The 16,266-nt window shown below is 36.0% G+C and overlaps 1 protein-coding gene across 3 annotated transcripts in view; it reads left to right on the forward strand.

Moving 5' to 3' along the window:
• Nucleotides 1–412: 412 nt before the first annotated feature.
• The window catches only part of Cntnap5b (contactin associated protein family member 5B), a 903,684-nt gene continuing 887,830 nt past the window's right edge, over nt 413–16,266 (forward strand). The window contains exon 1 of one of the 3 annotated variants that reach the window (XM_087580549.1): nt 413–842. In XM_087580549.1, the coding sequence (XP_087436675.1) occupies nt 761–842 (82 nt within the window). In that variant the 5' untranslated portion in view covers nt 413–760. 3 annotated transcript variants of the gene reach the window in all.

Genomic DNA, 16,266 nt, shown 5'->3' on the forward strand with positions numbered 1-16,266 from the left:
AATTGAAGAAAATTACAATAGGCATAATATTAAGGCAGTGCTAAGCTCTCCATAGGAATATCCCTCCTCCTAAGACTTCTGTCTTCAGAGACATTGACTCCTTTAGGCATCTCTTTTGCATAGTTTTTTGAAAACCTGGTTTAAATGTCAGTATCTGGTCAGTAATTTGGGAGGAAAAGAATGAGAAGGGATAAGCAGTTAGGGTTGTTGGGATGCTGTGACAGAGAGGAGAGAGTAGAAAGTGTACTTTCCCCTTTGCTTCCCAAGTAAGAAGTCAGAGCCCTCAGCAGCACAGCAACTGCTGAAGCACGCAGAGCGATCAAGGACCCGCCCAGCCCATCCTTACAGGAGAGAGCTGGGGGCGGTGCTATGCAGATAGCGCCTATGAGGAGCTGTCCGCCACTCTGGTGCTGAATCCAGCTTTAATTCTGTAAAAGGTGCTTTCAGCTATTGGTGGAGCTGGGCGCCAAAAGCTGCCCTCGAGTTTGGATATGATCCTTTAAGAAAGAGAATCCACGGAAAGAGACATTTGGAAGAACTGTAAACCTCGGTCACACCTTGCAGCTCTCGGTGGAGTTTCGGTGCAGCATCTGAAGAGCAGAATGGAGTGAAGGAGGCCAGGATCTGTTCAAGGTGTGTGGGGAGGGGGTCCGACTGTGAAGGAGAAGAAGCAGAGGAAGAGAAAGAAAAAGAGAAGAAAACGAATGCTGGTGTCTGCAAATTTGGGATTCCATTGGAAAAGATCACTCACTCGGGGGAAATGGATTTTGTACCAAGACTGAACAGCGTTTTGACTTTGGTGCTGTCTGGTTTGTGGCATTTTGGATTAACAGCGACAAATTGTGAGTATTCAGGTCTGGGGGAAGGAAGATGAGGTGGAATAGGATGCTCCTTCCAGAATAAATATACTATGTCCGACTGTATATAGTCTGAGTGAATGAAAAGAGCAGAGTGAACACCCTAAGCAGTGTGTTTTGACCATTTCAAACATCCCAAAAGTTTCCGGAGCTCTAATAAACTTGCATTGTTGCATTTGCTGTTCTTCCTTGGAATCATAATTTTTGTTAACTTGCTGCTAGCTCCATAATTCTTTTTTTTTTTTTGGTTCTTTTTTTCGGAGCTGGGGACCGAACCCAGGGCCTTGCGCTTCCTAGGTAAGCGCTCTACCACTGAGCTAAATCCCCAGCCCCTAGCTCCATAATTCTTAATCTCAACCCGGTATGCACGGACCAGGAGCAAGCCTCTATGAACAGGAACAACCCAGAGTCACAGAGCTTGGTGATAACAAAAGGCAGCTCTTACTGATTTGCAATGTGCTCAAAAGTCCTCTACCCACATCTGCACCCTAAGGACCTATCTCTCTCCACTGGCTAAGGCATAATGCTGGGAACATTTTTGTAACTAAATAGGTACCCATGTAAGTTGTTAGAAAGTTTGGACCTAAGAATTGTACCCCAAATATAGTTACCATAGGAGATAGTTAGCTGTCCCATTACAGGAGGGAGAGCTTTAGTACACTCTCCACTTTACAAATTCTAGTTCCAGTGAAGCAATAGTGGGTATCTATTGTTTTATCCACATTTCCACCCCATCGAACATAGACAGACATTCTTAATTCCCAGACATCTGTCACCTGTACAATGTATTTAAAGCATCCAGTTAGTCAAACTTGAATAAATTGCTAAAGCTCTGAAAAGTTAAAGCTCAAATGCTCAGCTACTTATCTAGGCAGAGAAAGGAAAGTTTTTCCCATCTCTGAGAACTGCCAAATGAGAAAGAATGCAATTAATTCATTTCTGTTGTTTGTAAGGATGTCTTACCACAGTCTTTCATGATTCTGGGTTTTCCCTCATTTCTCTTCCTACACTGAACCTAAGAAATTTTATTAAAACAATTTTATTTTACTTTTGTAATTTGTATTATCAATATCAGTTTTGAAAAAGTGAGAAGACTTACTAGAGAAGATTCGTCTACCTTATTCTTTAATTCTTAGAGAATCTTGTTCCAGAATTTGCATTCCTGAGAGAAGACATGCAGATAATGTTCCAAGTAGAATTATTGTTTCTGTGATCTGAATATTGGAAAGCTCCCAATCCATAGTAGTAATATATTCTTAAATTTTGTGTTATAAAGGAGGTCAAAAGAAGCCATTTTTATCATCAGGTGAGAATAAGCTAGTAAATTATTTTAGATGTTATATTGAGGCAGGCTACAGTCAGGCAAATTGAATTTCTCTTTTGCCTTTTCCCTATTCCTTCCTCTGTTACCCTTTGCTTTACCTCTTCTTCTCCCATTCTCCTTGAAATTATTTTGATGTTGGCTAAGAGAAAAGCCCAACAGCCTTAGGCAGGAAACGTATGCTTTGCTACTGAGTTTGTTTCTCTACCTTCTCGAACACTAGAGGTCAATGTTGTCCAATTGATTCAATGGTGTGGCTCTGAACTGTGCTCTCTGCTTAGCACATTCTGTTATCTGGGAAAAAAAATAAATACTTTTGAAGTTCCAAATTTGGAACTGAAGAATATTGATAAAATTTGGTAGAGTGTTCAGCAGCAGTGCACCACTTGGTCTTCTTCATGTATCAACATTTTTGAAAATTTGTTTTTGGAGTCATAATTTCTATAAATTAATTTAACAATGGAAAATATATTTTGAAAATGTTCATACAATTATATGGAATATATTTAAGATTATGTGGTCTGTTATAGCCATTAAAAAAGTTGTGAATTATGATCATCAGAATTTCCCAACATCCCACATTCCTAAGCAACATAGCAATTGAGTGGTATTTGTAGAGTATTCTAGACTTGGTAAGTTCTTAAGTAATATCAATGATTGTTTATTATACTGTGAAAACAGTATAATAACGTAGTAAACAAACAGTAAACAGTATGTTTGCAGCAACCACTGATTCTAAAATTTGTACATATCGTTGATCATTACAGCCTATGAGGCAACCCTCCTCAAGGCAATCACAACTATTTCCCAGTCTACCGCTACACAAAATTTTTATTCACCAAGTGTAGATACTGGATTTGCTTGGGTTGTATAATATTATCCAATTCATAAACAGGCTTTGATGAGTTAGACGTTTTTCCAAGAGTTCTTTTTAATTTGATTTGAGAATAATTTTTTAAGGTTATTTCTCATACATTCTTAAGGGGTATCTTATGACACTAGTAACAGCAGCCTTGACAAACAGATTGCATGCCCAGGTTTTTGCATGTTGTACAGTTATAAGTATTAAGTTGTATTGTGCAGTTTTTCAAAAAGAACAAACTTTAATTGCCCCCTTTTGTAAGGACTTGCTGTGGCTGTCATTATTGTTTAGTGTGTATCTATTTTTATTTGTTGGATTTTCTCATATTCTGTCTCTAACATCATCAATTCTTTCCAAAATGAAAAAAAAAAGAGTGCTTAACCAAATACGAATTATATATGGATTGAATTTAGAATAATAAAATGAAAATTAGATTAGAAGGACTCCAGCCTAAATAAAGATACTACAGATCTATGTTGAAAATTACCTACCAGTAATAAAATATTTCCTTTCTAGATTTTCAGGATATTAAACAGCTACAGTGTTTCTTTTAATTATATCCTGAGGGAACTTGTTAATTTTGAATTTAGATATAGGCACTGTAAAATTTTAAAAATATTATATATTTAACTTCTTTGACACAGAAGCTATGATATGACTTGGGTGAACAAAAGTCATCATCTAAGGTTATTCTATTTCCAGTGATGTCTTAGACCAGAAGTCAAACACCTATTTAATTATTGTACTTTCTAGCCTGCCAATAAAACACAGCTAGCAATTGAATTATGTGTCACTAAATATCTTACTAATTATGACAGAAGTATGGTGTTCTGAACGGGAGGACTGCATATGGTACACACAAACATATGGTTAATTTCATTTTTAATTTTATAATAGCTTTAGTTCTTTGAAATAACAGAATAACCAAACATACCTATTTAACCTTTATTACTGCTCATTATTTCAGTCGCAGAGACTTATTATTCTGATGAGAATATTAAACTCCCTGTTCTAGGTTTTATAAACATGCCAGATTTCCCAAAATCTGTGATAATGTTTATCATGACAATAAAGAGATATGAGACATTGAATTATTTGAAGATTGTTAACAAACCAAATGGAAAAGTAATATGAGTGGTGCTTGTGTTGTTGTGGGGCAGAAAATGTTTGTTATGGCATCTTCAGCTACTGTACCTCATTAGTTCGCCAAATCTGGAAACTTTCCCCATTATTAATGGTTGACATAAAATTGCTTTCCATTTCTTTCACATATCTAAAGCATTTCATCACTTTCCAACTACAAAACATAAATTAAGAACTAGAGCATGGATTTCAAAGTAAAGGAGCAGACTTAGGAGAAGATTCAAATCTCTTTGAGCAGCTATGCTGTCACATGCACTCTTCCTCCTGTTTGTACTCTATCTTCCACTGTCCATCTGTCCAATTGATCTCAGGTTATTTTGTTGTTGTTTCTGTTTGTTTATTTGGATTCTTTTGGTGTTTTTGAGTGAATCACTTTCCAGAATCCATTTGTCAAAAAATGATATAATTTGGAGTATCTCTAAATTTTTAAATTTTGGCTCAATGTCTTCCAGTTAATAGCCAGACTGTGATGAATGGCCTGTGTGTGTGATCATTAGTGACAACAAATAAGAAGATTGGAAATGGGTTTAGTTACCAAATAATGCAGGATATAATGGAATTCTAAGAGGTTAAGGAGTACTGATGGGAACTAATTAGGACCATTGTACTAATAGAAACAATACAGACAATTTTTATTTCAAAAGTGTTTCATTCAGTAAAACACTGCCACCATTGCCTGGTCAACTTGTAAGTATTACTCTTGTTCCCAAATAAAATTGGTTTGATGAGTAAAGTCCTAGGATTAATAATTAAGAAAATGTTTGTTTGTAATGTGTTCTCATTGGTAACTACAGATGTTACATACTGATCATCATATATATATATATATATATATATATATATATATATATATATATATATATATATATGAGATCAATGCAGTTCAAAACATGGAGGTAATTATAATCAGAACAAGAGTTTAATGTAGTTTCTACTAGTAGACATGTATCATATATACCCCTACTTTACAAGGTAGCTCAGCAAGATAGACTAAATGATCTAGTTCATATGGATAAATTTCAGATGAGTAGAATATAACCATGCCTCCAAAATCACTAATCTAAGCAATTGAGACAAATCTGAGTCCTGTCCTATATTTATTTTTAAATAGAAATATCTTTGCAACAAAGAATCTTCCACTTGTGTCACATACCATCTTCAGGAACGCAGCAAGGGTTCTTTAAGATTATCCTTGTAACATTAGCCATGGAGTAAGTCATGAGTGAGCAGTTTTGTACAACTCTCACTCCTGAGTCATACGTGAAAAAAGAAAATGCCAACAGAATTCATATCAAGATTGAAACATGACTATAAATATCACGTTGATCACAGTAAACCATTTTTACATCTATTCTTGTACCACAGGCTGAGGGTTTACATTTGTTTCATACTTTTTATTTAAAAACTTGAGAAGACAGAAGAAAACCTTCAGGAAAAATTTAGAATACCCTTTTTTTCTACACATAAGCACATGATAATGCCAGAAATGGCACTTCTGTTGACCTTCTGTCCCTTAAGTATGTCAATGTCAGGCCATAGTTTTTCTCATGTAGCTGTATGAAGCCTCATCATGTGTTGCATGGTGCAAACCATGATCTTGCTGTATATACTAATCTAAATCTCATCTCCTATATCCCTCCTCAGAAAATCTGAAGCAAACAACAACAAACAACAAATAATACTGTCTCATATCTCTTTGATTTATTTGTATGTCCTTTTAATTAATTTGGCCTCCAGTAATATTTTCTCTTAAAAATACTTCCGCACAGTACACACAAACACAGACACACACACACACAGACACACAAACACATACACAGACATTCTCTAGTGCGCTGTAGTGTGCTGGGAATATCTGGGAAAGTGGGAGGCAAGAATGGAGATGGTAAGGATCAAGATATACTTCATGAGTGTATGAAATTGTTATAGAATAAATCAAATACATTTTTGAATTTTCTCTGTCTAGGTTAAGTGTCCATATTTATTTTACTTTTGTAGGACTTTCTGTAATTGTAATTGTGTGGCTGCAACACAATTACAATGTTTTATTTGAACTACTGCATCCAATGTCTACAATATTGAATAAACAGATGAATGAGGTAATGATGTAATGGTTTTCTAGCAAGAATTTTCAATCTACTCTCTTTTTTTTTTCTTGGAGCTGGGGACTGAACCCAGGGCCCTGCGCTTCCTAGGCAAGCGCTCTACCACTGAGCTAAATCCCCAAACCTAAGAATTTTCAATCTAAACTCAGATTTTTCTACTTTACATAGGCTGAGTCTTGCTTTTAAGATATGTGTGTTTCATGTTGGTATTTTATCAAGTATTACTTTTCACTGTTTGGAAATTCTAAGTAAAAGTCAACTTCAAAATGAAACAGAAATTCAAACCACCTTACTAAGTGTGAGATCTTCAACACAGATCACAAACTGCATGTTCCTCTGGATCCATTGCAAGCAGGTCTATTTTGGGCACCACAAAGTCATTGCTTTCCTGGAAGAAAGACTCCTTAGCCACTTGCACTTACTAAAATTGTAAGATCATTTGATTAACTTTCTTTACAAAATGTTAATGAATGCTTTCTCTATAATTTGAAATCTATGTGCAGCTATTACTATAATAAATTTCTCTCATTATATTAGGTTTGCTGTAAAGGGGCATTTAGATTTTCTTAAATGGAATTAAGTTCTCAATTATGAAAAAATGCTTGATGGCAAATTCACGTCATTATTCTTATATAATGATTTTGAGACAGAAAGGTGTATGTGTCCAGAGTTGGTTTGTGTTGCTCATTTGAAGAACTTGCTGATAAATTTAATTCCAAGTACTTTGTGTTTTTTTCTTTTCATTTTTAACATTTATACTGGATTCATTCTTTGGGATACATGTAACATTATTTTTTTCTGCTAGAAGTCTGTCTTTGTAAGTCTCTTTCAGCTACATTTTTCTCCATTGTGTAAGTAATAAAATGTTTTTTTTTAAAAAATTATCTATCTATCTATCTATCTATCTATCTATCTATCTATCTATTTTTACAATCTGGATTTTATTCCCCTCCCAGTCCACCCATGGAGGGTTCCACATTCCATACCATTTATTTTATTTTATTTTATTTTTGTTTTTGGTTGTCAAAAATTTACTGGAATGTGCTTTTTTGTTTGTTTGCTTGTTTGTTTTTTAGTGCTAATGGTAAATATCTCTTTTTTCTTTTTTTCTTTATTAACTTGAGTATTTCTTATTTACATTTCGAATGTTATTCCTTTCCCGATTTCCGGGCCAACATCCCCCCACTCCTCCACCTCCCCTTCTATATGGGTTTTCCCTCCCCATCCTCCCCCCATTACCGCCCTCCTCCAGCAATCACGTTCACTAGGGGTTCAGTCTTAGGAGGACCAAGGGCTTCCCCTTCCACTGCTGCTCTTACTAGGCTATTCATTGCTACCCATGAGGTTAGAGTCCAGAGTCAGTCCATGTATAGTCTTTGGGTAGTGGTTTAGTCCCTGGAAGCTCTGGTTGTTAGGCATTGTTGTTCATATGGGGTCTCGAGGCCTTTCAAGCTCTTCCAGTTTTTTCCCTGATTCCTTCAATGGGGTCCCGTTCTCAGTTCAGTCGTTTGCTGCTGGCATTCTACTATGTATTTGCTGAATTCTGGCTGTGTCTCTCAGGAGAGATCTACCTCCTGTTCCTGTAAGCCTGCACTTCTTTACTTCATCCATCTTGTCTAATTGAGTGGCTGTATATGTATGGGCCACATGTGGGGCAGGCTCTGAATGGGTTTTCCTCCTGCCTCAGTTTTAATCTTTGCCTCCCTATTCCCTGCCAAGGCAATTCTTGTTCCCCTTTTAAAGAAGGAGTGAAACATTCGCATTTTGATCATCCGTCTTGAGTTTCATGTGTTCTGTGCATCTAGGGTAATTCAAACATTTGGGCTAATAACCACTTATCAATGAGTGCATACCATGTGTGTTTTCCTGTGATTGGGTTACCTAACTCAGGATGATATTTTCCAGTTCCCTCCATTTGCCTATGAATTTCATAAAGTCATTGTTTTTGATAGTTGTTTATTATTCCATTGTGTAGATGTACCACATTTTCTGTATCCATTCCTCTGTTGAAGGGCATCTGGGTTCTTTCCAGTTTCTGGCTATTATAAATAAGGCTGCGATGAACATAGTGGAGCACGTGTCTATTTTATATATTGGGGCATCTTTTGGGTATATGCCCGAGTGGTATAGCTGGGTCCTCAGGTAGTTCAATGTCCAATTATATGAGGAACCTCCAGACTGATTTCCAGAATGGTTGTACCAGTCTGCAATCCCACCAACAATAGAGGAGTGTTCCTCATTCTCCACATCCTCGTCATAATTTGCTGTCACCTGAGATTTTGACCTTAACCATTCTCACTGGTGTGAGGTGAAATCTCAGGGTTGTTTTGATTTGACTTTCCCTTATGACTAAAGATGTTGAACATTTCTTTAGGTGTTTCTCAGCCATATGGCATTCCTCAGCTGTGAATTCTTTGTTTAGCTCTGAATCCCATTTTTAATAGGGTTATTTGTCTCCCTGCAGTCTAACTTCTTGAGTTACTTGTATATTTTTGATATAAGCCCTCTATCTGTTGTAGGATTGGTAAAGATCTTCCCAATCTGTCGGTTGCCGTTTTGTCCTAACCACAGTGTCCTTTGCCTTACAGAAGCTTTGCAGTTTTATAAGATCCCATTTGTCGATTCTTCTGAGAGCATAAGCCATTGGTGTTTTGTTCAGGAAATTTTCTCCAGTGCCCATGTGTTCAAGATGCTTCCCCACTTTTTCTTCTATTAGTTTGAGTGTATCTGTTTTGATATGGAGGTCTTTATCTACTTGGACTTGAGCTTTGTTCATGGTGAAAAATATGGGTCTACATACAAACATCCAGTTAGACCAGCACCATTTATTGAAGATACTTTCATTTTGCCACTGTATATTTTTGTTGTTTTGTCAAAGATAAAGTGTGAATAAGTGTGTGATTTTATTTATGGATCTTCAATTTTATTCCACTCATCAACCTGTACCAATACCATACAGTTTTTATCACTATCGCTCTCTAGTAGGGCTTCATGTCAGGATTGGTGATCTCACCAGTCATTCTTTTAGTGTTAAAAATTGTTTTCACTAAACTTTTTTTTCTTTTTTTTCTTTTTTTTTTCTTTTTTTTTTTTTTTTTTGCCTTTCAGATGAATTTGAGAATTGCTTTTTCCACGTCTTTGACGAATTTGTTTGGGATTTTGATTACATTACAATGTAATGGGGATTACATTGAATCTATAGATTACTTTTGATAGGGTGGCCTTTTTATTATGCTAATTCTTCCAATCCATGCTCATTGGAAATCTCACCATTGTCTCAAATATTCATCAATTTCTTTATTGAGAGACTTAAAGTTCTTATCATAAAGGTCTTTCACTTGTTTAGTTAGAGTAACCCCAGATATTTTACATTATCTGTGGCTTTTGTGAGGGGAATTGTTTCCATAATTTCTTTCTCAGCCTGTTTGTCATTTGTATAAAAAAGGCTACTGATTTATTTGAGTTAATTATATATCCAGCCACTTGGTTAAAGTAGTTTATGAGCTGGAAAAGTTCTCTGGTAGAATTTTTAGGATCATTTATATATCCCAAATTCTCCAAATAGTAATACCTTTAATTCTTCTTTGCCAATTTTTATTCACTTGATCTCTTTTTGTTGTTGTATTATTCTAGCTAGCATTTCAAGTACTATATTAGATGTAGAGAATGGGCATCCTTGTCTTGTGCCCAATTTTAGTGGAATTGCTTCAAGTATCTCTCAATTTAATTTGATATTGGTTGTTGGTTTGCAGTAAATTGCTTTTATTATATTTTGGTATATGCCTTGAATTCCTGATCTCTCCAATACAATTAACATAAAGGGGTGTTTATATAAGTTTTATGTTAATGGATTTTCATTTATTGCACCACCCTTGCATCCCTGGAATGAAGTCTATGTATAGTTAAAGCTCATCATCATGGATTCTGAAAAACTCAGCTTGGAGGCATCTTAACTCCCTTTAGATTTTGTCTATGTGGAAGGAGAATTTACAGAGTCAGGCACTTGTGTCTATATGGTCTACTTGTCATTGTACATATTCTGGGAGGGAGAGTGTATTAATTATATCTGTTTCTTACATCAGCAAAATTAATTGAACTTTTCAGGGTGAAATAGAACAGTGAAAATAGAAACTGAAGACATGCCAACATACGTGCATGCCTACCATCCTAAATGTTTAAAGCAGAATTATCCCTTTGAAGACAGCCAAAAGTCTGTAACAGTTTAAGGAACCTTCCAGGGCTTATAAGCTAGCTCAGTGACTAAAGTCCTTATTGTATAAGAATGAGGATCTGAGCTAAATTGCCTAACACACATAAAGAGCCAGATATGATATAATATTCCTCTAACCACAGTGTTCCTAAAGTATCTACCTCCACACATATATCAAGGTAATTGTAAGGCTCTTCTCCACACATGAACACATATAAGTATCACATACATTTCTGCAAACATCACACATGTATTTATATGCATATTCATACCACACAAATATCACATACAGACATACATACACAAGCATTACATACAGATATATACATGATACAGAGAAATAAATTAATTTGGTAAGATAATTGTATTTAATAGAAGCTATTCAGCTATTGGGACTAAATACAGCTTTCCTACTTTTTAGTTTTACTTGTTTGTTTTTGTTTTTTCTTCCTTCCAAATACTATTTGCATTTTTAGTCTTAAATTATTTTATTTCTGTGAACTCATGCAGCTTGTGTATTATGAGTATCTTTTTCTGTGCTCATTACTGTGTAGAATGTGTGGGGGAAATTTTGAGTATCTGCTGAATTTCAGCTCCAATTTGTTATACTATGTGGGCAGTCCCCAAATATGATGCTTCCCAGGGAGGCCTGTTGACACCCATGCTTGGTATAGATCATCCGCCTACAAGACACTTGGAATATCCACTTAGTTCCACCCATCTGTATCTTAAACACTTCTCTACCAATTTCATCAGTTCCCCAAGTGTGAAATTATTGGGAAAACCTTCCAATTCATAGAATTTCCCCATGCAGAGTCCATTAAGAGATAAACTACAAAGAACCTTCTGTAGAGATCACTTGACTGCTGAGAGGACAAACTATCAGGGAGCAATTCTACATATAAGAAACAGAAGGATGGAATGCTCTGAGCTGAAAAAAACAAGAAAATTAGGCATGTTCAGGACATCAGTATTAACTCTGCCCTCTGCAGAAATAATTGGCTATTGCCATTGTGTTCTTGCTTGATATGTAAAGACTTCTTTCCTACTCAGGTTTAGTTTCACCACTTCCTGCCCTTCAGCTATCCTCTCCACTGTACTTTTGTCTCCTTTCCATGATACCTTTCCTTATTCCTTCTCCATGTCTCTATCCTCCTCTTCTTCCTTCCCTCCTCTGCTTATTTCTAAGTAGTGGTTTTAAAGGCCTAATCTAATGTTTTTATAGATTTCTCAATCAAATGCCACATCTAGAAAAGCAGAGTAAGTAATGGGTTTAAAGGCCTAACCTAATGTTTTTATAGATTTCTCAATCAAATGCCACATCTAGAAAAGCAGAGTCTTAGGACACCAGTAGGCATTTTGAACAGAGAAGTAGCCAGTGACTAATAAACTGTTTAATGTCTAGTAAACACTCAGGAAAATTTGCATTTAGCTCTAATTATATCCTTCCTTATGATAAAAATATTTTATGCAAATATTTAATTAAAATTGCTGACCCTAGTTTATGTCTTAGCCCATACCAGAATACCCAAAGTGCTAAGGCACAGGCTTGACTTTGACTTTCTCTGTGTTTGTGTTTTATAGAATTCCTGTATTAGAGAGGACAGTGTCTGTCCCTTTGTTTCATTTCCCATTATGTACTCTTATTGACCTTTAAGCTGCAGATTCTGATCAATCAATGATAGAAAATAAAAACTTAATTTACAGAACCCGTGAGACTCACCAGCATTGTGGTGAACAGAAAGACAGCTTTCAGGAGGTACCATTTGTAAGAAGGCTCTTCCACCATCCTGGTTCTCCACTACAGGCATCTGAGAAAACAGATCAGCTCTTTCTCTCCACTGACTTTGCACTGACTGATTCTGTGTGTGACCTGGTCTGAAGTCCACAAGGGAAAGTTATTTTTCTGATCAGGAGGAAGTTAATAAAAATTAGTATTTCTCAATTCACAGTCCTTTAAACACATTCAGAAGTACCTTGACTGTAGACTGGAATGGTGGATAACTAGACAGAGATAGCATTAACCAATATTTTTGTGAGAATTTCAGACGTCTACCACACCCAAGTTTTGTCACTTGGTGAGGTTTCACTTTATCCCTCACTATAGACATAGAGAAGTGGAATTTTTTATCCCTATCATTGGGGATGTTCTAGCTGGGTAGGGAAGTGAACCAAGATTATGTCCTGTACAGGACTTGCAGTGAGATTTAAATCCACTTTCAATGATTTTAAATGTGCAATATATTTTTCTTAGTCTATTGTCCCATTAAAAATTACACCCAAATGTAGCTGTTAATAAAACTTGAGGGGTTATACATCTTTTTAAAGCTAGCCTTCTCTGACCCCTGTGGGGAAATGGCTTTGGAGTCTAGAGCCACAGAATCTGCTCCATTACTCTGTGAGGCAATTTATGCTAACCTTGAAAATAATGCCTCCCTGAACTGCAAAGGATATCATTTTTATGTAACACTATCTATTCAGAAAAGTCATCTGAACCACTGTTTAAATCTTTATGCCACCTCTTATGGGCAGAACCAACTTGACAAAAATAATACTATAGCTTTCACTGTCAGCACCTACTGTCCATATATGATGAATTCAGTTCTGATGAGACTTATAAGCACCATGGAAACAACCTTCAAACATGCCTCAGAAGTATCACATAGACTATGTTAATTAAGGTGGGAAGATTCACTCCAAATATGAGTGATGTCTTATTGTGGTCTGGGCTCCTGGACTGAGTAAAAAAGAAGAAAGCAATAAGCTTCAGCATTAACTGCCCTGCTACCTAACTAGGGATACCTTGTGACCAGCTTGTGGAGTGCAGAGGGCAATACTGATGTCAATCTAGATCTTCCACCTTGTTTGAGACAGGATACATCATAACTGCCTATACCTGTATGTTTGCAGGGATCCCACCGTTTCATTATTCAGTCTCTCTGTAGTCAGTCTGAAACTATGATATCTGACCTGACATGGTTTATAGGGACCAAGTTATCAGAATCTCTTGACAAGTGCTTACTCTTCTAAGCAATTACCTATCCCTACCTAATTCTTAGTTGCAAGAATGCAATTTCATATTTACATACAAAATAATCATATTTTAAAAATTTCAGAGAAAGAGACTAGAAGTTGGCACTAATCAGACAGCTATTCCCTGGCTGTATTGTAGCTGTAGAGCCACTCTGTCAGCATAAAATTTCTTCTCTTTGCAGTTGTCACTCATTTTGTGATAAGGTAATTAATATCATCTCTGCCTGATGTCATAGTAAATCAGAAGGTGCCATTTTCTGGTGTTATTGGCAGATAATAATTATGTATGTTTATATGGTAGAATACAGTGTTTTAGTGTGCTTTGTACATTGTATTTTGATCATCATAGAACATTCAGCATATTGCCTCAAATGCCATTCATTTTTGGTTGCTTAATAGCGACAAGGTCAGACATTCTTAACTATACAGTAGAATAATCCAGCTAGCAATAAAATATCATATATTTCAGACATCTAGAAAAGATGGTCCTATTTTTACTTGGAACCCACACAAAATCTGATTTTCTCTAGCTGGTATTCTTATGTGTCACATTATTGGTGTTTAATGATCTATAAAGACAGCAGCTTGTCAGAAATATGCCACCTAAACTTGTTCTTCTCAGTTTGCAGTTAAGAGCTATTTTCATGTGAAGGAATTATCTTGTAAAGGCCCTTGAATAATCCACTTTCATCCCAGGCATCCCCTTGTGACCTCCTCAAAAAAAGAGAACTCATGTGTGCTCTGATTAACTTGTCCATGTTTAGCACAATGAATGGCAAAATAACTACTTGAAAACCTGAAGCACAGGCAAATTGAGTGATACTCTAACCAAAGCCGCAAGCCCTCATCCAGGATATATGTGGCACCCTTGCTGTCTCATGCTTCTGGGGTAAAAATTGAACCTTGAACCATCATCATCAAAATGCCCCTGTGTTGCCCTTTATTGACCAATGTGATAGGAAGAAAAGTCAAACACAAATTAAAGCAATTGTTGAAGTCATGAATTTGACTTTGCTCATTGATTCTGACCAAAGTGCTAGGTTTCATCACATCCTAGTGCTTACTCTGAGCAATCCTTCAGAACTTCTGCCCATTCTGATTTTTAATGTTCTCACTTTAGGAAATTCCAAATGCCTGATGTTATATTTTATCAGAATCTGGTAATATTTACTATGATAACATAACATAGTATATGATATTTAGTTAGATATTTCAAAATTATAATGATAAGTATATGAATACATGTATGCTATGTAATTTTGCTAAGGAGGTGAAATATATGTGTAGGGTATATACTTTTCCATGTGGGCATATGTACAAGTGTATGGGGTTTTGTGTTCATGATTTTTCAACATGTAGATATCAGACATGGACATAATATGTCTTATTCAACCACTCATCATTATATTTTTGTTAGACAGGTCTTTGAAACAAATCAGGAGCTCAATAATTTGGGGTTGGCTGGATAACCAATGATATCTAGAGGTCTATCCCTCTCCATATTCCTGGTGTTGGGTTAGGGACTTGGACTGATGCCCATAGGTTTATGTAGGTAATAGGGTTTCAAACTCACTCCTAATGCTTGTGTGCTAATTACATATAAGCCAAACAATCTCCCCAATATATGTTTCTTATTTTTGATGTATTATGAGCTTTCTATTATGTTTAACATATGAAGTAGTATTGCATGTGGGCCTATTATTATTCCATAAATCATTTGTCCTGGTGATCATCAGGGTTTTCCTGTGAAGTTAATATTGACTGGGGTGTCACCTTTGTGAATATTTACCTCTGCAGAAAAAGATTTGAATTATGCATTTGGAAGAAATAAATACCTATTTATTTTCTGAAATAGATTATTTTGCCAGAAAAATGGAAGGTATAAAGTCATATGCCACAATGAATGATATGTTTCAGAATAGCTTTGAAAAAGCCTGGATTGCATTCTGATTTACTGACATTTTTATAGATTTTGTCATAGTGGACTATTTTCGAACTAACAGAAAGAATGTTAGCTTTAAATATATTCACCTTGACAGGAGGCTGTGATCCTTGAATATATGAATAATATAAATAGCCTGTGCCAATGTATACCTTGGCCTTGGTATTTATGTAGGCTAAAATTTGGTATCAAAAATACAGGATAACTCCAATAATGACACAGTAAATATTTTCCAGTACTTTCTGATACTGAATTCATTTTTTCTTCCATTGATAACACATATCTTGGCTATATGAGTATGACTATGTGTGTGCATATTTGTCTGGTATGTTTGTGTTTATATGTGTGCCCGGGATGTGTTTCTGTATGTGTGCATGTGTGCATCTCTCTCTGACTCTCTCTCTCTCTCTCTCTCTCTCGCTGTCTCTTTCTCTTTCTCTCTCTCTCTCTCTCTCTCTCTCTCTCTTTCCATCTCTCTATATATGTGTGTGAATGTGTGTGTGAGTATGTGTGTGTGTGTGTGTCTAAAAGAATGTTCATGTCTCTGATTTCTGATGTTAATATTTGTGAGCTCTGCAGTTAAAACACTTTCTGCTATGCTTGTACCCTGAGTTCCACCCCTAAAACCCTCATTGTAGATAAAGAAAAGCAATTTTGGAAAGTTGTCCTCTTACTTCCACACATATTCTATTGCATGCGGATATATACATACCCATGTGAACCAACCACTTTTAAATTGAAGTACTTGTATCTCATGCCTTCTTTGCCCTGGTGACAAAATGTCTACTCGAAA

Source organism: Rattus norvegicus, chromosome 13 (assembly GCF_021556685.1).
Source record: "Rattus norvegicus strain SHRSP/BbbUtx chromosome 13, alternate assembly SHRSP_T2T, whole genome shotgun sequence".
NCBI lineage: Eukaryota > Metazoa > Chordata > Mammalia > Rodentia > Muridae > Rattus > Rattus norvegicus.